The sequence below is a fragment of the Pygocentrus nattereri genome, chromosome 25, assembly GCF_015220715.1.
Source record: "Pygocentrus nattereri isolate fPygNat1 chromosome 25, fPygNat1.pri, whole genome shotgun sequence".
NCBI classification, from domain to species: Eukaryota; Metazoa; Chordata; class Actinopteri; order Characiformes; family Serrasalmidae; genus Pygocentrus; species Pygocentrus nattereri.
The window spans coordinates 11,259,750-11,287,078 of record NC_051235.1 but is presented as its reverse complement, the minus strand read 5'-3'; the positions used below and the strand labels follow the sequence as shown (position 1 = coordinate 11,287,078).

Below are 27,329 nucleotides of genomic sequence, written 5' to 3'. Positions count from 1 at the left end.
ATGGTCACAGTGTATTGTACTTGTGTTGACATACTGTACACTAGAATGTTGCATCAAACCTGCCATGATTCCATGATTGCAGTTGGCAGGTCAGCACACGATGCCAACAATGTTATAACATGACAATAAAAGGCTTTTTTCCCTAAATTTATTTGAGGAAGGGCCAACTTACAACTGGTCAGTGGTCAACAGGGGAGAACAAGTTGAAGCCACTCACTCAGGCTTCAGCACCTGCAACTGGAAGAGAGCCTACAGCCGCTGCAGTGTTTGTGCATGTGTGAGAGAAAGAGAGAAAAAACTCTCCCACAGGGAAACAGGTTTGACATGTTGACACTGGAGTAGTTTTTCTTAGTTAACGTTCACTGTCATTTATGAACACTGGAACATGAGGTGTCATGAGGAACAGGAGGGAAGCAATGTCAATACTGTTATTAAAACATATCTTTTATGCTCACCAGTAAAATTCTTAGCCTTATTCCATCTCTATAGCTCATCCCTCTTACTATTTCAGCTCTGTTAACAACAGGGAGCTGACTCACTGCTTTCAAACGGCGTGTTCATTCTTCTTATGAGTCTTTAAAAGTAAGCATTGGTTCATGATGTAAGTCAAGTACATGCAGTACTGCACAAAAATCAGGGCTCACTCTTCATTTACTCAATTTCCAGTCAGAAGTTATTAATTAAGCAACAGGAAAAAAGTAGAAACAATATATATTGCAGAAATTTTCAGAAAATTCTCAACAACTGGATATAATATCAGATTTTTTAGTATTTTATCTAGATATACTTATATCTATACAGATAGGGTTCCTGTGGCGGACTGGCAACCTGTCCAGGGTGCTTTCTGCCTTCTGCATAATGACTGCTGGGATGGGCTCCAGCTAGAAAATTGTATGTGTGTGTGTGTGTGTGTGTGTGTGTGTGTGTGTGTGTGTGTGTGTGTGTGTGTGTGTGTGTGAAAGAGCAGGAGTTTGTTTTTTCAGTCTCGCTGATCCCACACCAATGTGTTTGTCTCATCTAGCTTGCCTTGTCCACGCGTACAGTTATTTTTTAACACGTTTTTTTCTCTATGCATTGACTTTTTGTCCACACTCAAACCACTTTTTAAGTCCCTGAAAACAGGCCTCTTGCAAAACTCCTGCCAAGATGAAGATATTCAGAATTTTTTTAATTGTCATGTAGCCAGGGAAAACTGTTTTTTGGCTTGTTATGTCAAGCATGTATACTGTTATCTCCTTTGTTTTCATGACGCAATTTGGCAGACATGCCAAAATAGTGATGGTATTTACAGTGTTGATTGGACTTGTTATATGTTTACACATGAATGCAGTTTTTAGTTTCTTACACTGTGTTGAAGAATAGGGGCATCAAAATGCACTACAGAGGTCACTGCTATGTCTAGCACTCCCACAACACTGACCCCGCCACAGGCATTGCCTGTTTTGGACATGACTCAGTCAGACCTCTGGCTGGTGGGACAACTTTGAAAATGAAGTGGCTGTTGCAGAAGAAAGGTGAGAGAATTTTTGCTTGTCAAGGACATGGCTGTTGCCATGATCTTGACAGCACTTGACAGAATCTTTTTGTGTTTTTATGTGGGCAGAGATTTTTTTAAACAATGCTTGCATGGATAGGATGGAAGAGGAAATGAAGAAGGAAAACCCTCTTTTTAAAAAATACCCATGTGCATCTGGACTAGGCTTGGGTAAGGTATTTAGAGCAAGGAAACATAAAAAGTGTGCAGAGCATGGCATCGTCAAGCAGGAGAATCAGACCATGTAAAATGGTGCCTTGCCTGGACGGGGGGCCTCCAAAAGCCCTGCAAAAAATTTATTTAGGTTTCTAATTTTGCTCATTTTGATATTTTCTGTTATTGTAGAAATAACTGTCATGACTAATTCTGTTTATTTGCCTCCAAAAGTGATTGATCCTTCAGTGCACAAATCTATCATGTAAATAATGTGGCAAAAGACAGCAGTCCGTGGCTTTCAGCAATTCTGAGACCAAAATAAAAATGAAACCGAAATCAGGATTTAAGAAGCATGAAGAGCACAGGGAGCAAGAGAGAAAGCTGAAAGAGGGCAGGCGGGCAACTACTAATGAGTTCTTCTCAAAAAACAGGTGAGTCTAAAGTGCCAAACAGTAAACATGTTGCAGCAAAATAAACTATATTGCTAGCTAGCAATTAGCCAGTAAGTAGTCATTCATAAAAAGCACAAGCTAATAAATAAACAGGATTTAATTTAATACAGCTAATAGGCATTTTATTAATAGTTAATGTAACAGACAGTGTATGTGGGATCATAACTTAGTGAAGTTCAGCCTTGGTCCAGTAGCTAACCTGTAAAACACATATTGTTATTTCCAGAAGTCACCTACCGAGAGAGAGCTGCACCTCTTCCTTTACTGAGGCAACTAAAGACATGAGACAAGGTGAGCTCACCAAAGCAGGCAGCTAGTAGGTGTACTAACTTCCAATCAACCAGCCATTGAGCAGTTTAATTAAAAATTAAAAATGGTTTTATTTTTCTTTCTAATTACATTGATTGTCTTGAACAGACACATAGTCTAATCCTTTTTGAATTATAGCAAGATTGATGACTCAACATTACAAAAAACAATAACTTAGCAAGTGAAAGTGAAATCTGCTAATATTGTGAGAAATTTTATTTGACAAAATTATGTAAATCAAGTTAGCTGTTTTACCATTAAATGCATACCAACCCACTGCATACAAAATTTTATATTTTTTGAGAGGGGGGCAGGGATACTGTGCCAGGGACCCAAAATTTGATGCTAAGCCCCTGTTGCCAGGGCTTGGATTGGGAACCCTTAGTATATCCATCCTTTGCCATTACAACAGCTTCCACTCTTGCCTCCATTTTGTGAAGAAATTTGCAGGAAATGTTTTCCACATCTCCAAAGTTTAGTTTTAGAATTTGGTTGGGTTTTATTTTTTATCAAATCATATATCAAATAAATAAAAGAAAAGATTGGTTTATGACTCTTGTATAGTATTGTATAAAACCTAGAACTATTCAGTGTGGATGTGTTCAGTCCACCGTAGAGCTAGAGAGAACAAGATGAAATGATTATTGATTAGTTAAATGCCAGAGGGATCTGATTCAGAAAGCCTAGATTGAGCATACATTCTGACCTAGCCTTGACAACATTGTACTTCAATATTCCAGCATGCACACACACACACACACACACACACACACACACACACACACACACACACACACACACACACACACACACAATGCACACATAGAAATATACAGTCCCTGTTTTTCATCTAAACTGTAAACATTAAACAACATTAATGCTAATATTGTCTAGGCTAGAGCTGATTTAGAAATCAGATTCGGCCTAGAGAACATCAACATCATTTGTTAGCATTTATTGAGTGTCTGAACTATAATCACTAATACTGGGCTTTGAAAGGTCACAGTAGCAATTAATTACATCATTTATATTTGATGCTGACAGGAGTGATTTTACACGTGTGTGTGTGTGTGTGTGTGTGTGTGTGTGTGTGTGTGTGTGTGTGTGGTGTGTGTGTGTGTGTGTGTGTGTGTGTGTGTGTGTGTGTGTGTGTGGTGTGTGTGTGTGTGTGTGTGTGTGTGTGTGTGTGTGTTAACAAGCCAACAGAGGCACTGTGTGTCAAACTGCTTAAATCATTGTTGATGAACTGAACATTTTCAGACTTGAAAGTTTGGCTCGGTGAGCTGCTACTGGCAAGATAGCTAGGGGAACCACCACAGATGAGGTAGCTCTGGGTGGCATGTGGTCAGGTGCTGGCTGGCCATGCTCTCCGGAGAATTGGGTGGAGCCTTGTAGGCAGGCATCAATGTACCTGTGTTCTTCAGAACAATGGAAACTTAGGTGGTTAACTCACAGCAACACCTGATACTGAAATGGAGCCTTAAGTGCTTAACTCACTGCACCTCTATCAACTCATATTTTGACTGCCATGAAACTTTCTACTTGAAAACAAATGAGCTCTTCTATCCTCTGTTTGCACCTCAGATATGAAGCTTGTTAATACTTCAATAAGGATGCAGACAGAAATCTAGATGAAAACCTAACCATAAGTGACAACTTAATCAAGGTGCAAATTATACAGTGACTTTTGGGCTGGCGATGGGAGCTTTGTCTTTTTTCCTAACAGTGATTGAACTTAGCTTCATAACACAGGCATGTACATCAGTGAACTGTATCAAAAAATGTGTTTTACTTGCTTAGCTAGCCACTTAACTAGCAAACTATCATGTATATTCAAGGTAGCTAATTGTAGCCAGTTAGCCCAGTGTAATGAATAATTAAAATATATATCTTAATCAGTATAATGAAAATTGGGAGCAGAAATACATGTTAATGGAGGTATGCTCGAGGCAGTGTCAACATATGGCCTGCTGTGGGGTGTTTAAAATTGTTAAAGGATTTTATAGCTTGGCAGCAAATGTCCCGCTCACTATACTCAACTATGCATTTAGAAACTATGATTTATAACTTTGAAAGACAGCACACACATATTCAACAGTATTACTTAAAATTACATGCAAGCTCACATTTGAGATTGTTTCCATTGTTGTGCTGACTGCAACAGATTTTAAACCCAGCATGGCCTTACTATGTTTATTTTACCTGCATTTCAACTGGCTTAGCAATTTATTAAACCACTTAGCATTTTTAACCTGCATAAAATGGCAAAATATTGCTCAGCATAGCTCAATAGCTGCCTCACACACACACATACACACATGGTATGAGGAAATGTGAGTGTTTAGTGTGGGAGGCAGAGAGGCAGCTGTAGTCTGATCCTCTGTTCTCCCCCCCACCTCTCTGCAGGTTATATTTGTATGTGTTCTGAGAGTGTGGAGGCCGTGCTGTTCTCTTTCTTTTTCACTGCTCTGTGTCTATTAATCATCAACTCGAATCAGGTATATAGATTACATGTCAGAATACTCTGACCATGAACCTGCAGAGAGAGAGACAGAGAGGGAGAGGGAGCGAGAGAGAGAGAGAGAGAGAGAGAGAGAGAGAGAGAGAGAGAGAGACAGACTTTGGAGGCCCTGGAGTTTCGAGTAGCAAGTTCTAAAGGGATGAAGCTAATGAAGTCAAGTTCAAGCTAGTCACGTCAGGATCCAGCTAGTCAAATTAGCATCAAGCTAGTCAAATCAGGACCAAGTTTGTTGAGCCAGGATCAAACATGTCAAAGCAGGATCAAGGTGATCTAGTCAGGATCAACATTAATGCTAATATTGTCTAGGCTAGAGCTGATTTAGAAATCAGATTTGGCCTAGACAACATCAACATCATTTGTTAGCATTTATTGGATGTCTGAACTATGATCACTGATACTGGGCTTTTAAAGGTCACAGTACCAATTAATTAGATCATTTATATTTGATGCTGACAGGAGTGATTTTGGTTTTAGGGAGGATGTGTGTGTCTGTGTGTGTGTGTGTGTGTGTGTGTGTGTGTGTGTGTGTGTGTGTGTGGGTGTGTGTGTGTGGGTGTGTGTTTGTGTTGACAAGCCAACAGAGGCAATGTGTGTATAACTGTTTAAAGCTAGACAACTAATTTGAGATTTGCAGCTCACAATAAATAAATGAATGTTGATAAACTGAACATTTTCAGACTTGAAAGTTTGGCAAAGTTTGGCTACTGGTGTGGTGGATAGGGGAACCACCACAGATGAGGTAGCTCTGGGTGGAATATGGTCAGGTGCTGGCTGGCCATGGTCTCCAGAGCACTGGGTGGAGCCTTGTAGGCAGGCATTGATGGGCCTGTGTTCTTCAGGTGGATGTCTTGGAAAGTAGCATTCTCTGGAGCTCTGGGCAATTTTCCTTATTTTTCCTCTTAACCCAAATGTAGCTAATCATTCAAGACATGTTTGGTGTCTGGTGTTTGCTTCTTAAGTTGTGGACTGGAGCTATAATGTTAATGGATAATAGCTAACAAATAATGAAACGTTATGCCCCAAACCTTGTTGACTGGGTAAATAAATCTCAAACGAGTTTTAGCTTCAGCTTTAGACACAGCTTTAGCAGAGATTCAGTGCAAAACTAAAGAAGCAAACTTTGGTCTTGCTCAGCTATGTTTAGGGTAATGAGAAAAATGTGGAGAGAGAGAGAGAGAGAGAGAGAGAGAGAGAGATGGGGGGACTTTTGAGGCCCTGGAGTTTCAAGAAACAAGTACTAAAAGGACGAAGCTACTGAAATCAAGTCAGGATCAAGCTAATTAAGTCAGAACCAAGTTTGCAGAGTCAGGATCAAACTTGTCAAATCAGGATCAAGATGATCTAGTCAGGATCAAACCTCAAGACTCCACCCAGTGCTTAAAAGAATCATTTGAGACTGTGTTTGCACACTGTGAAATTAGACCTCTGCATTTAACCCATCCATGCAGTGAAACACCCACATACATGCACACTAGTGAACACACACACTAGGGGGCAGTGAGCACACTTGCCTATAGCAGTGGGCAGCCCTATCCATGGCACCTGGGGAGCAATTGGGGGTTAGGTGCCTTGTTCAAGGGCAGTTCAGTCATGGACTGTCAGCTGAGGGGATCGAACCAACAACCTTCTGGTCACAGGCTTCCCTAACCTCCAGCCCATGACTGCCCCCTCTAGAGGACACTGGCCTGTCGATGCCTGCCCTCAAGGCTCTATGCTTTGCTCTGGAGAGCACTGGCCTACCAATGCCTGCCCTCATGCCACCTAGCGCTACCTTGTCTGTGGTGGCTCCCCTAGCCCCCTCTCCTGTGATGGATCCCCAGCCACCTCACCTGTGGTGGTTCTGCTAGTCACCTCCCTGAGGCAGCTCCTTAGGCTGTTCAAGTTCCTGTCGACTTGCTGAGCTCCATCAGCTCCATCTCCACTTTGGCTTCCCCTTCTGAAGAGCCAGCACAATCATTCATCCATCCATCTATCTATCTGTCTATCTATCTGTCTATCTGTCTGTCTTTGTTCACTACACCACTCCAGTCATTAGGACTATGCTTTGGCCTCTTTCAGCACTGAGGTAGTGGCATTGTTTTTGCCATATACATTAGCAGGTAGATGAAAATACAACAATGCAAAAAGATTTAACCTGTTTGTAGTTTTATCTGTTTTTGGACATAGAATGCTATTGCTTTGCAACATAAAGACTAGCAACATAAAGACTGAGTAGAAGTAATTACTCTAGACCTCAACTTGAGTAAAAGTACAAGTACAGTATTTGCCTTCAAATGTACTTAATTATCAAAAGTAAAAGTACTAAAAGGTTAATTATGACTCTAATGTCCTGTTATTATTTTTGTAACAAGACTCGCTTCATGAACTCATTTTAGGTGAAAATACTCCAGTGTCTCTATTGTTAAACCAGTCTTTTAATAGAATGTCATTAATTAGTGATGCTGATGTCTATTAAAATGATCATAAGCACAAAACACTGAAGGTAAACAGTTTCCATCAGGTAGAACCAAGTGGCTCTGAAATCACTTTTACCAGCAAGCAAAGTTTCAGTTTAAGATTACTTTGTAAATTAGTTACAAGCTGAAATAAAAACTTGCTTTAAACTCAGATTCACAAATAAGTTTTCCTTTACTATATAGATCTGTAGGTTTCTGTTCATAAACATAAACTAACCGAAACTAATTTACTAATTTACTATAAAATGAAAGTGTTTGTATGAATTCAGAAAAAAAGAAACATGCCAGTCACGACTGCATATGTGTACATATTTCTATATTGTGGTTTAGTTACACAAAGTTAGGTAAGTTCCATCATTTAGGTAGATGTATGTGCTCCCAAATTTTTATGCTGCTGCACTGACGTTGAACCGTGTGCTTGCACTGGGTTGGTATGACCAACAGGTCAAAACAAGCTCAGAACAAAGTGACCGCTGTGCCCTGATTGGTGTTCTTGCTTTGCACTTCTTTTGTTTTGACATGTTACATTTTTATACACACAGAAACCAAAAGGAACGACAGATTTCTCAAAATGTAGTGGAGTAAAAACTAAGATATTAGACTCTGAAATGTAGTGGAGTGAAAGTAAAAAGTCACCCAAAATGGAAATACTTAAGTAAAGTACAGATACACAAAAAAACTACTTAAGTACAGTAACGAATTACATTTACTTAGTTACTGTCCAACACTGGATCTTTTTTCCTGTTGGCCATTTGATTCATTAAAATGTCAGAGCAGTCATTTTGTCATTTGTCTAGTCTGAAAATGCAACCTATTGACTATTTTATGAATACTGAAATCCCAGCAAATCTGAGACTCAAGGCTGACTTAAGTGAATATGAAATGATAGAACTAGGCTAATGTTCCAAGAAAATTTCACCACTGGAAAAACTGCAAGTGATAGTTTACTTTATTAGATTTCTGATGGCTTTGTTTATTGAATGTTATACCAGAAGCCTGCAAGCTTGCATGGTTTGGTTTTTTAATCATTCTATGGTCATTAAACAGCTTCCTGCAAGACATAACAGGGCTATAAAGACTTGTAGCCATGCAAACAGTTTTACATTCCTTTGACTTCTGTATCTCTGTAGCTAAATGCTACACCCAATCCAACCTTAAGCTTAGAAACCAAAAGCTAGTAAAGGAAATCTAAACATGGAGATGAGACACGGTGCCTACAATGTTTCCATATTTTTTCCATTTTGGGGAAATTTGGTCCCACAAAGAGCTAAATACCCAGCGACACACACACCTTAAATCCAAAGCAGAGTTGTTTATTATCATTCCAGCTCATTAGTTCTTTATATAACATATAACATAATATGATACTATGGAACCTCTGTAATCATTTCCACACAAACTGAGAAAATCTTTTTTTTTTAAGAACAGCTGCAGAAACTTCATGTGTCCCACGCTACAGCAGAGGCTTACCCTTTTTAATAAGCCTGTCATGCTGTGGTGTTACAGAAAGTGAGTGTAATGATTTTTCTTCAGCATCATGCTGATGTAGTGCCTGACCACGATACTCTACCCTCAGGCCCTGGTGGAGCTGGAGCCAGAGTTAGAAACAACAATAATGCTTTCACAGGGTCAGCGTCAGGTGAAGAGCAGAGCTTCTGATAGTGTGTTTTTATTGCCTCTGACTCACACCCCTCACTGGGGAACAAAATGCCATTCAGCAGAGATACATAAGACTGATACAAAACTGTAATGTCACTAATGTGAACAAACCTAACCTGTCAGAACTTTCATTTTGCTTTTAAATTTCTCAATTATTTAGAATCATAAGACATTATGGCATATTTACTGACTGTTAATAGCATGACTTTGCACTACGGTAAAAACCTGAAGAGTTAAATGATTCTTAGTCATATGGATTTAATCACCAAAACAAAAAGACACAAAGCAGAGGCTGCATCATGTGACTACAATGACAACACTGCCCCCTGGTGATGATTCAGCAATACTGCGCTGTGTATAAATGTGCTTTGGTACTTTTGCAAATACGCACTGTTTTAGCGCAGGATGTAAAGAAGTCAGCAGGGCAGCCTCAGAGCCTTGAAGTCATTCAGATAAGGTGTAATTTTTAGTTCATAGCATTAATATGCATGTTGTATTTAATTCTGGAGGTATAGTATTATTCTTATTGCATAGTTAAGTTTTGGTGGGAAATAAAGCGGTTAAAAGCTGGCCAATTAGAATTTCTTCCTCAGTGACGTCTAGTCAGATGGAGCCAAGCGGGCTTTCCCTTTGGTTAGGACTTTAGGACTTTTGGGCTGCATCCAAATAACTAAATTAAACTTCCTTTCCCATCTACAGTCCTTGGTTTTGCATGATCCGTAGGCCATAGCCTCACTGAATTAACTGACAGAGCTGACCTTCATATGGAGCCACATGGTTTCCAGATCAGACATAATCAAAGAAAACAGATAGAAAAGGAAACCTTATTCAACTAATCAGATGCAGCCAGTGCCTATTTAGCAATATGTCATTAGGCAGTGACAGTGGAATCAACCAATTATGTTTTGATTTTCAATGGGTGATGCTGGTTTCATTAAAAAATAAAATCACTTCCTGGCTTCAATAACTGTGAATAAGAGTCCTGACCAGTGTGGTTTAGTCACATTGCTACAAATCCCATATGGGCACTAGCAGAAATGAGCGTTTTTGTATTTTTTTGAGAAAGTTTTGATATTTATGGCCCACAATGAAGGCCGAGCACCAATAGCCATGGTGTGCTATTGAAATGTATTTGAATACTGTCTAAAAATATACTGCAAATGTGCAAACGAAAGGGTGATTTTTCTTAAAAAAAAAAAAAAAAGAAGAAAATTTAAGGCAAAAAGATGCCATTAGAAAAGAAAGAAAGCTAAGACATCTCAAAAATGCCTCGCTTTAACTTAGCATTTAATTAAAATTGTACATCTACTGTATATATAATTTAATTTGATCTGTAACATTTACTTATATGATTTTAAATGAATACTCATTTTGTTCCTTCTACTATTGTCACATTCTAACACCTTTCTGTAAAACACTCTTGTGTCGCCACCAGTAGAGAAAGTACTCTATAAATGAAGATACTATTATTATTATGATTATTTTATAAAAAAAATATTTGGTTGTAGGTCAAAAGTGACTCAAAATAGAGAGTGTAAGATGGAGAGAAGACGAGGAGACAATGTTTTGCTTCTGCAAATTTTTGTATTTTGCTTCACTCTAACTCTACTTTAATAATACAGACAGAAACAGAGAGGCTGGCGGAGAAGTTCCAAGCACAGAGAGACATGCAGCGAGATACCAAAACAGTGCCAAAGGTCAACAATGACCCACCCCCCCCCCCCACCCCCCCAAAGGCGCATAGTGAATACCAAAATGCATCAGGAATATAAAAATACATCCTCCATATTTACAGCTACCACTGGGCATTAATGTCATATATACAAAAGGCCACAAAATGAACAAAGACACAGGCGGCACCAACAACAATTACATCAAGAGATACATTTAAAGCAATTTCTCCAGCTAACTATATTCTACGCAAAAACGCAGAATATAGCATACATTCTAGGCTATATTCTACATTCTACGCAAATCAAAACTCAATGTCTCGGCTCAAGTTATGAAAGTTGGAGGCCATATTTAGAATTCTGAGCCAAATTTAGAATCAAGTTCCAGAACACTAGAGCAGAACTGAAAAACCAGGCTTAAGCCTAGAAAGGTTTAATTTACCTGTGAAGGTACAAAGTCTTAGTTAATAACCTTACCACAAAGACATACTGCACACTCCCACTTTTACAGTTTCAACAGCTGACACAGGGAAAATCACAACGCACAGTTTAAATCGTTTAAAGATCAATGGGTCAAAAATATAGTACAAGCAAGGTGATTTATTGGCAGTAGTGTGATGTGGTCTACCCCTTCAACATCTAACTTTTAGAGATGGAATTTTGAATTACGCTGTACAATAATGACATGATGTTTCAATGTACAAGAATGAATGAGATCTCTTTGATGTATATTGTAGTACTGAACTGAATTAGAAAACATGGCTCTGAGTGTGAATTCCTCAGGGAAATTGCAATAAGTAAAATGTGAAATGTCTAAAATGGCTAATTTGAATTTTACTTTACATACAGTTTACAGCTTTGCATTAGCATCTTCACTTCCATAGCAACCAGACTTTCAGACTTTGTCTTCTCAGGCAAATGTATCACAAGGCTACTGATGATGATAACAACAATAAAAATAAAAATTCCAACACAGTTCTGCACTAAGTCTCGGTGAGATTTCTGCATGTAGGTCTTACAGCTGATTGTCCTGGTTCAAACGTCCCTATATACAAAACTTTCTTTTCTTTATACAGAATAAAGATAACACAAAAACTGTTTAACAGTTATGAACAACAAGATCATGTAAACTTTACATCATCCTTAGCAATTATATATATATATATATATATATATATATATATATATATATATATATATATATATATATATATATATATATATATATATATATATGTATGTATATATATATAAAGAACAACAATTCTCACTTTTCTTTTTTTTGTGCATAAAATAAATATGCTCTTTTTGGAATGCTGACAATACTAGAATATATTATGGATACTTTCAATTCAGTACAAATGCATCTACCTTTTCAAATTTAAAATAGTACAAAAACTAAAATAAAATACCTTTCTTAGTTCTCAGTAAGAGTAAGCAAAAGGAAAATAAGAGAGAAATCAGAAGTTAAGAAAATAACACATTTTACATACAACTACATGGGTGGAAAAAGAATTTGAAGGCACTTAAATCAATTTGTTTTCCTAGTGCAAAACAAGTGCAGTCCAGCTTTAATCAGATAAACAGTTCCCATGGTATTATGAAACATATAAAAAGAATAAAATGCTATTAAAATGTATTACCTAAAACTTAAAAAAGAGAAAAATGCTCAGGCACCTGTGATTACACCAGTACTGGAAAACATTTTTCAAAAAAATAAAAAATAAACACAAACAAGTAACAGTGAAAAAGAAATCTTTGGAGGAAGAATACCAGTTCGGTGTGACAGTGGTAAGGTATTAGATGAAGAAAGAATGACTAAAAAAAGAAAAAAGATTCCCATACCCATCTATGTGCGGCATAATGCGGACTCCACATATCAAAATAGCCGAAACAACACTGGCTCATTTCCTCATCTGCTCACACATTCACTCATTCACTGACAGTCACTAACAGATGGTAGATGCTTTCTCTCCTGCTCCTCTTCTCTCTTATGCCATTTCTTTCTGCCCATCCTCTGCAGCATGTCCAAGAGTGGTGATGATGTGTGGGTTTTGTAGGGTGGGGGAGTGGTAACAATAGGGGGCGCCACTGGGTATGAGTGATCTCAGGGTCAAAGGTCAGCGGAGGCCTGCATGACATAGGCAGCTCCGCTCAGAGGGGTTAGAAAAACTCCACCCCTCCATCAGGATCACGCTTTCTAAGAGAGAGAACAGGAGAGAGACATTATTGCCACTATAAATATATGAGAGAATGAAAGTATGTACATGCAACACAACACTCATAATTTGATGACTTTTTACTTTACTTTTTTTTTGTTTAGACTAATAACTAAATATTCAAATTATTTATTTTAATTTTTAAATATTTAAACGTATTTTTGGGGATGGGTTTAGAGAGGTCTGACTTGGGAGGCTGACATGGAGTTTTAATTTGAATATCATGATTTGCCTCTATGGGAATGAGGTCATTTCTCCTGATACAGCTGTTATATTCTGATAATCTAGTTTTTAATAGTTGATGTATGTTAGTGAAGACGAAATGCTGAACACACTATATAAACACCAAAAACATACTGACACATTTACTGTACTTTCTATTAGCCAAAGGCACAATACAAATAACATTATTTTCTCTTTAATTTCCAATTCATGAATAAAAAGAAATCAGTTGCATACAAATATGACTCAAATAAGGTTCTTCATTGAAAGTAAGAGGCAACTTTCTATTTATCACAACAGTTACCAGATGTTATTTATGCAATACATATAAAATAAAAAAAATGTGCTGCCTGCATGTTTGGAGCTGATTTTAATCAGCCAATTCCAACCATTCATCCATAACTTACGCCCACTGGGCCCAACTGTAGCATCAGTATTTGTTTTACCTTTTTTTAATCATAGCAGTTTTATGTAACTATATATTTATGTAAAGTTACCTCTGCAACTTTGTTCTCCGTCTGTTTCACTCACCGTGTGTGGTAGTGTTGCTCTTGGTGGAGGAGGGGGGCTGCACTGCTGTTGTTTTCTGGCTGACTTGGGCTCAGGTACCTGCTGAGGTGGGCAACATGAGTCTGCTCGTGGGTATCTCTCAGGTCCTGTGTGTATCGGCGTGGCGCCCCCTCCCCTCTCTCCACACTCAACATGCCCCTGTGGCTGGCCTCCAGCGGGGAACCCTCCTCATAGAAGAGCAGGCTGCGGGAGCGGACTACATAAGCACACACACAGAGAGAGTTGCAGAACAGTTATTACTAGATGTAATGTGAAGCCTTTATAAAATGACTCCTTCATAATGCAGCTTGTTTAGTTCGCATGCATGAGTTTGTAATTATAATACTACTATTATAATATAAGCCTACAATATTCATATTCTTCAATCCTCATAAAAACAACATTACAACTACACTCCTACAGACCTATTGATCAAGCAGTAATGACTGCACCGGCTGCTCAAACTGGATACAATCTAAGTTGATATGTATTAATGTGTTATTTATAGCTGTGCATGCCAGTCTAGTTCATCTCAGGAGAACCAGAATGCATTAACTCAGGCCTCTATGATCTACGGTTACTATAGCAACCCAGCTAGCTCAGCCAGTGGCAGCCTACGTGGGGGCCCTCCTCAAAATGGAAGCGGTTTTTTAAGAGTGGAGAGAGTGGAGACAATGTTCAGAAGTGTTCAAATGTGTGAGCTAGATAGGTGAGAGAGAAGGCTGTGAGGTTTGTCCATGTGGTGAAAATGATTTGATATCTCAGCCTCTGTAAGATATGTAACACCAATCCCAGAGTGAAAAGAGAGTCCCATTCTGACAAGAAGTCCCAAGATCCCAGCAATTGGTTGAGGAAGAGAGAGAAGAAGAGAGAGAGAAAGCAGTTTATTCTTCATCAGTCTATCAGAGTGAAGAAAGTGTAGCCCGAGACCTGCTGCTTTGAACTGGCTGATTAAAAAGAAGCTTACAGTATTTAGTGCTTTCAGTGGCCTACAAAGTTATTGTCCAAGATCAACACAGACATTTTGTGTAATTTTGCAACATAAGATTTACATTAAAATAGTCAAGACAATGTAGCTATAAAATTGTTAAAGGTATAATTCTGCAAAAAAATCTAATTCAATAAAAGTTAAAAAAAAATCTTCAGTAAAACGGGACCTACAGACTAACGTTGCTAACAAACACTAGAACTCAAAAGTCACCAAAATCTTTTATGCAAATACATACCCTCAAAAAACTTCACTCATCCCATTTAAGCTGTATCAAGATCTATTTAGTTCAGGACACAGTATGATCTACTGTGAGCTGTAAAAATGAACAAAACTTCATCCGTGTAACTAAACGCTGAGGGTTGCCACTTTAGACAACAAGTGTTGTGACAAAACTCCCCTTGATAGTGATGCTACAAATTACAATTATGATTGCTGTTGTTTTTTTTTTTTTTTTTTTAGAATTTATCATTAATCTTTGTAACAATGGAAATTACGAATCTACTGGTCATAAGCCTGCATGATGTACGTGTATTTAAAGGGGAGCCACATTTTGCGGGTCAAGTAGATCTTGGCACAACCCAAGCCTGCAGCATTAAATTTTGTTCATGTTTTATAGCTCACAGTCATACTGTGCCCAAAAAACCAATTTACAAATTTGCATGACTTTAAATAAGGCCTGGACGCAGTTTGAGTAGGTTGATAGAAAGTCTGGGTAGATATTTATGAAAAACATTTGAGTGACTATTTACTTCTATGATCTATGTAAGTAAAAAGAACAGTGTAGATCTTTTTTCACCATTCCTTTAAACAGTTTTCCCCTCTTTAACACAAATTCAGTCGATCATTTAAGTAGGTATCTGAAGTTTACTTCTTCAGTTGAACTTGAACTATGAGGCTATTGTAGCAAACTGAAACTTTTTAAGCAATCTTACCCAGAATATTGACTGTCCTTTTGTCTTTGTCTTTTTTGTCCAGTGCAAAAGAAGTAATATTTTTATTCATGTAAATTAGATTTTTCTTTTTGCAGAACTATGAATACAGTACCACACTGTCTAAATACAGTGTCACACTGTTGACAGTGACAAAGTTAGAGCTCAGGGAGGACATGAAAGACATACCCTGGCTGGTGGTGTAGAGGTCAGCAGAGGGAAGCGGGGCAGACTTCACCGTGTGTGAGGGTGAGGATGATGAGGAAGAAGAGTAGAGGGAGAGCTCGGGCAGGCAGGGAGCCAGTGAGCCCAAAACCAGCACAAAACACAGCGCCACCACCTGGCCAGGAGGAGGAACCACACACACGGTGAGACCACCGCTCCGCCGCATGAGCTGATGTAGAGCCAATTTGATAGTACTCACACATCAAACACTCCCACATTCACCCATGTGTAAGTTTCTGTATGCACAAGATTAGTATGTGCTTTATAAACGGACACTGTTTTTCAATACTGTTTTTAACATGCCCTTATCAGCTTCATAATGTCACACACATGACCACTTGCGAGGGGTGGTGGGAGATGTTGAAAACAGGATTTTTGTATGAGAAGTGCGGATATTTTTCATGTACATATCTGCTGATGTTGATGCATTTATAAATTGTAGCGTCTAGATCCACCTGGATTAGCATTACAGAAAAATAAAATTTATTTCAGTAGGGTTACAGATACAGTGAGATTACATAAATGCAGATTATTTATGCAGACATTTTAGCATATTAGCCAGGGCATCAGCTAAATATTCTGCTTTGCGAAGTACAATAAATACATTCTCAGATATCAATTTGAATGTTTTTGTCAGATCTAAACATCTTTCAGATACCAATGTTTTTTTAAGCAAATATCTGCCAAAATTGATTTGATTTTGATACCCTAGATTATTCAATACAGTAGATTTTGCACCATATGTTTGCTTAGACAATAATTTCAATGTAATAACTGAAAGACTATTACATTGAACTTAAACAATCATAAAACCTGAACATCAGGTACGTTTATTTGATGCTAACACTGCTTATAACCTTACTGAGTTAGCCTAAGTTAACCAACAAGTAAGGTAGTCCACATTTTGAACAGAAGTCTGCTTCAGGTTTAAAATTGGAACCACATTAAAAACAGTTGTTCTTTTTTGTTGTTGCTTGCTCAGTTGCTCCCCAACATTGTCCACCATTTATTCATTTATTTATTCTTTTGATTTAGGTTTACTCGATCTCTCACCTCTCCAAAAGTCACCTAACAAGCTAACAAACAATCTTGAACTAATACAGTAGTGGACATGTCCTTAGGATCCTTCCCAAGAGGAAATGCTAAGCACAAGTCAACAAAGGCATGTTAAAAACAGTAGTGAAATGGAGGGTGGGCATGCCAGACCCAGTGCGTGGTTCTAGATCATCCCATATGGCCCATTACAACCTATTCTGACTCTAGATCAGTCTAAACAGGCTCTCTCTACAGTACATGCACACAGATGCCAGCATGCTAATTCCAAAGAGCTGCTGGGAGTGGGAATCTTTGAGCTCTTTAGTTTTTAGTGTACTGTACTAGCCATATTATTCATATTATATGCTCATTCACGAGTAGGAGAATGTGCAAGTAAGATTATGGGTAGGCCTGTACATAAGTGTATGTGAAAAAGAAAGATGGATAGAGCCAGAAATAGAGAAAAAGAGGGAGATAAGGAGAGAAAGAGAGCATACCATAAGGCAGGTACCGGTCTGTGTGGAGGCCATCTTGCAAGAACGAGGCACTTTCCCACTAACTAGAGCTTGAAGCTTCTGTAGCTGCTGCAGCAAAGACCTACAGAAAGACAGACATTTTAGGCCAAGGTTAATCTAGTCTTCACACAGCAGGTGTTCATTAGGGCTGAACAATATGGACAATGGACATAATACTAGAATTACAATTACATTCCTACATATTGCCGTATGACTTTCCATATATGAAAAGACTAGTGAATCAATTATGGGACATAGTAAAAAATCTCTGCGACCAATTGCAGGAATACTTTGATTTATCAAAACACTTTCAGAAACACTCAATCTGCAACTGTGATTGGTCAGGATACCCACAACACACGGTAAAACACTGTGACTGGTTAGAGGGCTCATTTGCATAGTGTAGCTGTCTGCAAAATTAGTACATTGTTACTTTAAATATTCAGTGCCATCTGATCGCTTGAAATTAGAGTCTCTCTCTGAATCTCGTTACTCTAAAATGTTGAAATCAAATAAGGTTTGCTGGAAAAGCACTGCATTACATAAGCCAGACTCTTAAGTCCAACTCATCAATGACCTTACCCACTCAGCAGACGCCCACTAACACCCACACACAGAGAAGCTATGCTGCCTCAGTCAGCACAATGTCCTGTTCTCTCTCCCTTTAATAGACACAGAATAAAACTCGATGCAAGTTCTTTCAGACTGAAAATCTTTTCAAGCGCCCACAGATGGAGAGCACTCTCTAGTGGCCACGCCACTCAATCGAGATCTGCAGAAGAAAGTATGATTACTTTAGCCTGTGATTAATGCTAAAGCCTAACTCATATAAAACTCCCTCAGTTACTTGCTTTAACTCAGATCATATTAAACCACTCAGGCCATAGTCTCAGGTATATTTCCACATAATGTCTATGGTTGAGAAAATTTTGTAGTGCCCAAAGGAGAATGGTTTCTCCTTTGAATGTCTGGTTCCACTAAAGGTTTCTTTCTTTTCCCATGGTAGGGAAGATTACTATGCCACTACAGCTCAGGGATGGTTCATTAGGACTCTGTAAAGATGATCTGAGACAGTAGTTAGTGTGGAAAGTGCTCTAGTCCACAAATAACAGAGGGTCTCATTTCAACCTCCTCACAGCAGTATTATTATAAATGATATGCTGAAATAGACTATATAACCTACTAAATCATCTACGCTTTCCTTTTTTTTAGTATTTAGTTAGCCAGGTGTTTATTTGATTATTCATTTATATTATATTTAGGAATGTACTGTTAGAATAAGGGAGCAGTCATTTCTTGTCAGGGTTTCAAGAACCAATAGTTAATAACATGCCTCATAAGAAGGCTCTAAATGCTTTGTTTTGAGATAAAATTGGAACATTTTTAACCCAAACTATTTCCGTTTATCTAAAAAACAGGTCAAAATGGGTGTCTAGGCTATTGAAGTAGCTTCACACACTATAAAAAACAAAACTGTTGTTAATTGTGTATTTTGGTGGCTAAATATGTTCAAATGGAGCTGGTCCATGTTTCTGAAGTCAGCATTCTAAGAGATAAACAGAAAGACACACATGTGCAATAACCAGCCATCACCATTGGAGGTCACTCACCGCCCTGCTTATGATAAACGCAAACGTGCAACGCATCTCAAAGAGACTTTAAAACCATCTATCCAACTATATAACCATCCGTTCATCTATACGTTCATCAATTCTTTATTACCTCATTTATTCAGTCACTCCCTCCCACACCCCCTAACTCATTCCCTCTTTCCCTTACTCACTCCCTCATTCCCTTACTCACTCTTTCACTCAGGCCCTCATTTCCTTACTCACTTCTTCATTCAGTCCCTCACTCTCTTACTCCCTCACTCACTTCCATTCTCTCACGCTCTCCCTTTTTTCACTTTCATACTTAGTGCCTCATTCCCTTATCGACTCCCTCACTTATTCCCTCTTTCTCTTACTTTCTCCTTCACTCACTGCCTGACTCCCTTATTTCCTCCTTCACTAAGTTCCCTTAGTCACTCCCTCACTCATTCCCTCATTCATCATACTCACTCCTTCACTCAGTCCCTCAATCTCTTACTTCCTCAGTTTTTTTTTAATTTGCTTACTCTCTCCCTTTTTCACTCCTTCACTCAGTTTCTCATTCCCTTAGTCACTCCTTTACACATTCCCTCATTCTTTTACTTTCTCCCTCATTCATTCACTGGCTCATTCCCTTATTCCCCTTACTCTCTTATGCAATCCCTTACTCATCCCTCAATCATTATACTTCTCTCCTTCGTTCATTCCCTTATTGCATCCCTCAATCCTTTACTCTCTCTCTTATTGTCTTACTCCCTTACTCTCTCCATCACTCATTCTTAATACTTTCCTTCACTCATTCTCACATTCCCTTACTCTTTCCACCACTCATTCCTGTAATCTCTTCCTCACTCATTCCCTTATTCACACCCACCGCTTCTTGATCTATGCAGATTTCAGTATCTGTCAGGCCTGTGTCCTCATGCGATCAATAAACTCCAGACATACTAAGTTTAAAGTTGAAATGCACAAAACACTCCTGAAAACAGTGACACATGGTGAAAAAGACCATGACGTGGGATCAGGGATAGCACAATCACACCAACAAACTTTGGGACCAGAAATAACATCTATTTTCAGCCCTCACATCTACAGTGCAATTGATGGTCTGCAATTCACCCCACCCACACACTTTCAGATACACACTCACTCCACCTAAACCCCCCTCACACCAGGCAGTTCCTTTGAACTTCAGTAGCTGAGTCAGAGGGATCTCTCCTGATCCAAGACGGCTCAGGGCCAACACATATACACACACATGCACTTTATCCCATAATGAGGAGTAAGCAGGCTCCACGCTGTGTGTTGCTGTAGGAGTGTACTGTTATAATGGCAGGATGGTGCCACAGCTCTAACTGCACCACAAACTCCAGTAGAGAACAGAAAAAGAGCTGGTCTGAACTCATTGTGGGGGCACTGCGGACATTAACCTGAGCTTTAGCATCAAGTCCAAAGCCTTGAGCACCCTGACCAACATCCTCTATTAAACATCAACAAACCCAAATGTGCCGCTGTGCCATACCTGTGAGTAATTGTTGGGTGTCTCTAGTAACTTCTACGTTATTCACTATGTTCTAGAATGCTCCCCTCCATTCACATTCTTCTAGAATGCTGTCCTCCATTCACACTCTTCTAGAATGTTCTCCCTCATTTACACAGTTCTAGAATGCTCCATCTCAATCATTCCAACTGTTTTATTATCTTCTTGCACTGAACACTGTTCTTCATTTATACTGTTCTATAATGTTCTTCCTAATTCACATTGTTCTACAATATTTTCCCTCATTTACAGTGTTCTTCTTCTTCTTATTATTATTATTATTATTATTATCATATCATTACCTCTGATCTCTGCATATACATAAAAATCACTGCTAAATTTGTGTGTATGTGTGTAAAAATATACACATACACAAATGCTTGCACATGCACACACGTATACACACACCATTTCTGTCTTACCTGTTGGCACTTTCGAGTGTCTCCACCTTTTTCCACAGTTCATTGTTCTCTGACGTGTAGTTCTCCACCCTGCACATGTGCACACAGACAAACCATGTTAAACAATGATTACTTAAATGAATGTTATACACATCCTCAGCACCACGCATATCAGTTAAATGGCATATAAACTAAAGCTTTAAATAACTGTCTAAACACGGTTCAGTTGGGTTCACACATCATTTCTCACACACTATTAGAAATAAAAGTATCATGCAGGTATCATGCATTCGCTTATCAAGGTACAAACAGTGTATACGTTCCCTCAAAGGTACAACAGTAGTTTTGAGGTCCAATTCTGTACCTTAAATATGTTTTTTCCTACTGGAAAAGTAGATGTTTGTATCTTTTTATAAACTAATGTTTTAAAACAGAACCATTTAATAAAAAGGCTGGCAATGAGACGGGGTGTGTGGAGTCAATACAACTTAGAAAATAAAATTTCAGTGGGTTATGGTAGAGTTATGTTCCCTGACTAAAGGTACAGAGATGTACCCCTGAGTGTACCACCCCAGTGACATGAAGGTTAATGCCCCAGTGACAGTGTCATACCTTTATTTCTGAGAGTGCATATGCGCCAGGCTCAGGTTCAAATTTTACATTCAGGTTCTTACAGCAAAAACAGGTTTCCCCCTGCATTTCCCCTTCACCTTTACTTTATTCTTCCCTACATCCTACTTTCACTACTTCAAAACAGTCTTAAATCTGGCATGCGTAAATCAGCCACTTGTGTTGTTGAAAGAATTTAGCACAAAGGTCCATGAGGCTAGTGCTCATGAGAAAAAGAATGAGAGATGTAAATTGATTTAGGTGAGGAGAGATTACTGCTGCCATTGTTTATCTGTGATGTGTTTGACCAAAAATACATTTTTATTTTATATGTAATGTGTTCTATGCACAGAAAGATCAAACATGTAAAGGCTATCTTTCTATATTAGCAGTACACAGCAAAGAGAACAGCACATTATAGAGCATTTTTCCAGACTAAAAACATCTGGGATGATGTTTGAAAATAGTGCTTGATAAATGCATTTGTTAAAGCAGAATTTAAACTTTATTTTGGACAGTTGATTATATGATGATGATGATTATTATTATTATTTACCATTCTCTAATGCTGTTGTTATTGCTACATAGTAATTTACCAATGATTGTGAAACAATATGTGCCTTGATACGGCTTGATATGGGTGATGAGGCAATACTGATTCAGTTTCTGACAGAATTGTGTTGAGCTTATATCACTTTTGGACTCAAACCTTGACGATATGGTTTGGGTCGGTTTGGAAGCTACACCACTAAAGTTTTATAAGCTCATGCACAACTCCCTACAACCTCTCTCATACATGCTGTTCTCCTTCATTCACGTGGTCCTAGAATCTTCTCCTCCTTTCACATTGTTCTAAAATGTTTTCCCTCATTCACACCGTTTTACAATCTTCTTCTCCATATATATTGTTCTTGAATGTTTTCCCTCATTCACACTGTTCTAAAATGTTCTCCCCATTTATGGTGTTCTATCATGTTCTCCCCATTTATGGTGTTCTATTATGTTCTCCCCATTCACACTGTTCTGTAATCAGTTTTTGCTCATCAAAGCTTTGATGTGAATAAAATGTTTAACTATTATTAAAAAACATTTTTTTAAAAATTGTCATTAAAACAGAGAAATGCATTTTATTTGAAACACGGCATTAACAGTAAAGAGCATGTATATGTGTGTGTTCAGTGTGATTCCAGTCTCTCCAGTGAGTTCTCTAAACCCTGAGAGCCTAAAACAGCACCAAAGGCGAAAATGACTCATACACACACAAAATACACTCACAGTGACTCTTGTGAACTACTGCCACTGGCCTCAATACAGACACAATCAACCAAAAAAATAAACACAAAACACTTGGAACAAGAGAGATGTGAAGTGCGTGTGTGTGTGTGCAAAAGAGAAAAATAAAGAGAGACACAGAGATGTGATGTGTGTGCCAGTGTGGGAGAAGAAGAGGGAATAAATGGAGGAGGTGGAGAGAAGAGAGAATAATGAGGGGCAAAGAGAGGACAGACTGGAAGGTGAACACTGGAAAAACAGAGGACTAATATGAATGAGAAAGGGAGAGAGAGAGACAGCTAGAACCAGAGAGTTCAACTCGTACTTTTTCTCCAGACACTCCACATACTCCTTCTTCTTGCGACGGCTCTCTTGTGCAGAGATCTGAAGAAATGCATAAGAAAGAGTGAGCGCTGACAAAAAGAACAGCAACTTTCAAAAGAAGCATTTAATGTCATTTACCACAAGACTGTTGCCAAAATTCTAGTTCAGATTCATGTAATTATATGTAAATATTGCATGGCTACTTTGTCATTCCAGCTACCTTGTTTTTTATTTTTCTGCGCACTCGTTTGAGCGCCTTTTCCTCTGTCTTCGTCAGGGGCAATTTGTTGGGGACGGGATAGCCCTCGGCCATCAGTGTCCGCTTCTCTTCTTCAGTCAGCATCAGAGGGCCTGACGTCCCCTGCAACTTCTGTGCAGTGTAAACAACAACAATCAAAATAAGGCAAAATCAGCAATTTTACCAAAACCAAAACTATGCCAGCTCAGCAGAACAAAGTCCAGGATCAAACCATGAAGTAAACAAACCATGTCTGTTAGTTGTGGTACTTCAGATTTTCTTCTTGTCTTCATGTGTATGCTTTTCATTATTTGATTACTTCAATTACTAGGAGGCCTCAGTAATGAATCAGCAGGGTTTTCTACCACTCACAACACAAATAAGATTTTGTTTTAAAACTTTATTAGAAACAGACACGTTATTAGACCTATCTTGCTGGTCTGCAGTTAGAAACTGTAGCCATCTGCTGATTCAAAATTTATGCCCATTCATTGCTGGCCAGTTTCTGGCCATAGGACTGCTCTTGGCTGCATATGTTTAGTAGTGGACCACTCTGAACCTAGCAGTGACACTAATGTGGGTAAAAACTCTCTCTAAAGTGTCCTTTTTGTGTTAAAAATGATCCACCCACAGTAGTTCTATAATCAGAAACTGGCCAGCAATGAATGGGGTAGAAGGGGTCTGATAAATTGTACATAACAACATGTCAGGTATAGTCTATACAGAGGGTGGACCTCATATTATGGCCAGTGAGTGGACATGTAAGGTAAGCATTTCAAATAAAACAGATGGTTAGTGTATTGTGTTCTGGTATTAGTGTTTCAACACAACAGGCTGTAGCTCATTTCGAGTCTGTAGCCCATAGAAACATACACAAGTAGGTATGGATTAATGGAAATTATTAATAGAAATGTAGTTAATGTGTGTAGAAATGCAGCTGCTAACTTACATGTGGAGCAGTCAACAGTGGGGAAGAGGAGATGGCCGCAGAAGAGCGAGACTGAAGGCGGGCAGGGCTAGAAGGGGGCAACGAATGGGGACTTTGCAGGCGGGCAGGACTGGATGGAGGTAGTGAATGAGGGCTTTGCGATCCGTCGCTGTCACTGCCATGGCTGCTAGGAGGAGTAGGTGGGAGCTGCAGGTGTTCCTCTGAGGGGATACGTTAAGAATGTATGACAATAAAATAAATGAAGGAACTCATATAGGATTACATTGTCAGAACAGCTTTAGAACACTGGCTATTATATCACATGTATTAACAGTAGTACAGTAGCTAACATGAACTATTTTATATAGTAAATTAGCATTTTATTTTTAGTCCATGAAATATTCTTCTTTACAGACTTCCTTCTGTGCATGTATGTGCGTGAATGTGGCCAGGTGTGCAGGACCCTGACCATTTAGACATGCCACTGGTTAAGAAGAAAGCTTTCTAAAAAGCATGCAGGTGCTACCACTAAGCCTTAGGTTCACATACACGCACAATGTACCACTTATGAATTAAATTTAGACCCTGTTAGCATCAATGAGCCATTCACAATGAGCCGAAGGAGAGCAAGATTGGAGTGATCTTGCAGGCAGCACATACCACATTTAATCTGAACCCTTCACGCACCCCAGAAAGAGCGTATTTATAATCATGTAGTGAGGCAGACAGGGAGGAAAAGAGAAGAAACAGGACAGACTGGAGCACAGAGAGTGACGCACAGTGCCACAGTGTTAAAGAAAGGCTTCTTGATGGAGTGCTGGTGCCCTGAATGCAGCCATTTAGAATCTGAGCAGTTCAGGGCTTATGCTGAGTTATTAATCACTCAGAAATCAGAAGTAAATACAAGAGAAACAAAGTGATTTTGTGCAAAAAGTCACAATCTAGGCCTACTCTATTATCTGCGCTTCACAAACATTAATTATGAAAACAATTCATTATGGAAAACATAGCTTAATGACAAGTGATGCCACTTATGCAGCAGATGGCATACAAGGATGCTGGATGCTATCCCACTTTAATTGCCTAATCTGTCCCCTAGCTTTGTGTATGTATGGGTGTTTTTGTGTACTCACCTGTGGGGATGTTCAGGAACTGGTTGGCATCTCTGGGCTCTGCTTTGATAGTAGGTACTGTGTTACTATTCTGTTCTAGGGTTCCCTTAAAACAACCAGACAGAATGAACATAATTAAAATTAATTTATATTAATGCAGGTTAAGAATGCTAAGAGAAATGCCTTTGCAAATTTAAACAGAATAGGCACAGACATAGAATTTTGCTGAATTTCATCATATATGTGAACTCCTGTCATGGCAGCAATTAAGTTCATCAGATGCTTGGATGAGCTCCTAACCTGTTTCTTAGAGTTATAATCCTACCTTACAGTTACAGAGCTACTCCTCACAGAACTACTCAGCTGCTGTGTTCTTCTGTATTCTTTGTATGTCTGACACAATCAGTAGCTCACCATATATTTATTGGCCAGCCTTCTGCCACTGATCACTTATCTCACATCTTTCCGCTGTATGATCTGAGTGTCACTGTTTCATGATCCTTTTAAATGAGTACCATTTGTATCATAACTCCACAATCTGGCACAGACCAGAGTGTACACCCTCAGCGTGCTCATTACATGCCTGAACCCAGATTACTGTAAAGCTACTTGGGGACTAAGTCTGCTGTACAAAGTGTCATCCAAATGAAACCAAACAGAACTAAATTTTGTAATCTTTCTGGAAGCTTGGAAAAATTACTTAAGGCAAGATTCTCTAATTATCCAGTGGGCCACAGAACTCCATGGTGCTTTTTAGCCTTTTCCTTACAGACCTGACTGAACTCATCAGCTAATTATGCTTCAGGAGTCGAATCAAATGGGTTAGAGCATGGAAACATACTCTTCCAGAAAGCCCCAGGATAGTTTCCAGTATCTGTCACTTAGTTATGGCAGACAGCAGAATTTAGACAGTAATCCAATTTATCTTCTTAACCATAAGACATCATCTGTTTGTGAGACAGCTGTATAACTTTACATTAATCATTCCTCCTCCAATTTGCAAAAGCAGCAAGCCTTGTTCACCCCTCTGACCGCATACCAACTGAGAGTTATTGTATGTGATATTCATACCATGTACTTGATGGGATTTGCCTGTTTTTTGTAGCATTTGTTTAAAAGTGCTCAGGTCTAGAAGACTCCAACAGTAAACAGAGCTGAAGATGAGGAAATCATCTTCTCAAACACACACACACACACACAAATAAAGAGAATAACATGTCACTGGTGCTGTATAAAGTGAATCTCTACTGCACTGGAACAATAATGCACTGAATTTACTCAATTCAAAAGTGTAAATCTTTCCACATAATAAAATATATTACAATAGCATAATTATTGGGAAAAAATATTAAAACCTATAGAGAGAGAGCTGCTGTAATTTATAGGGGTGTATCGATGTAAAACTCATAATTTGGTTTAATACAATTTATCACTCACTTCTCAATCTAAAAAAAAAATCAAGCTGCAAAAGCAGGCCATTTTGAATTCATTGTTTTTTGTGATGTCCTGAAAAACAACACATTTACACATACATGTGGTCTAGAGCAGTTTAATCATGGCTATTTGTGCTAAAGTTATTAGGAGGTGTTTCAGTCTGGGCTGCTTTTTTGCATGAGGCACAATAGCAAAAAACAGCCTCTTTAAGGCATAATCAGAGTTACGAAAACAGTCATGTAAAATGAATTACAACTGTTTTTGCACATAAATACAAGAGGAGAATTTCAACATTATAAAAGTACAACAATGAATAATAACGTGCTAACCACAAACAAATAGACTTTTTAGTACATTCTTTGCTCTAGTCTCTTGGATGTATTGTTAAGTACTTGGGATAATTAAATTTAGAGGCTCGTACTGAATGATGCAATAAAATA

The 27,329-nt window shown here is 38.6% G+C and overlaps 1 protein-coding gene across 2 annotated transcripts in view; it reads right to left on the bottom strand.

Annotated features, from left to right (window-relative positions):
• Window positions 1–12,042: 12,042 nt before the first annotated feature.
• creb3l1 (cAMP responsive element binding protein 3-like 1) overlaps window positions 12,043–27,329 on the bottom strand; it is a 40,594-nt gene continuing 25,307 nt past the window's right edge. Inside the window, exons 4-12 of one of the 2 annotated variants that reach the window (XM_017709572.2) lie at window positions 25,477–25,561; window positions 24,365–24,564; window positions 23,398–23,547; window positions 23,179–23,237; window positions 20,994–21,062; window positions 17,425–17,524; window positions 15,857–16,007; window positions 13,730–13,964; window positions 12,043–12,957 (exon numbers count right to left, since the gene is read on the bottom strand). In XM_017709572.2, the coding sequence (XP_017565061.1) occupies window positions 12,921–12,957; window positions 13,730–13,964; window positions 15,857–16,007; window positions 17,425–17,524; window positions 20,994–21,062; window positions 23,179–23,237; window positions 23,398–23,547; window positions 24,365–24,564; window positions 25,477–25,561 (1,086 nt within the window). In that variant the 3' untranslated portion in view covers window positions 12,043–12,920. Of the gene's footprint in view, window positions 12,958–13,725; window positions 13,965–15,856; window positions 16,008–17,424; window positions 17,525–20,993; window positions 21,063–23,178; window positions 23,238–23,397; window positions 23,548–24,364; window positions 24,565–25,476; window positions 25,562–27,329 lie in introns of those variants that run through there. The other variant, XM_017709574.2, reaches the window with a different exon arrangement.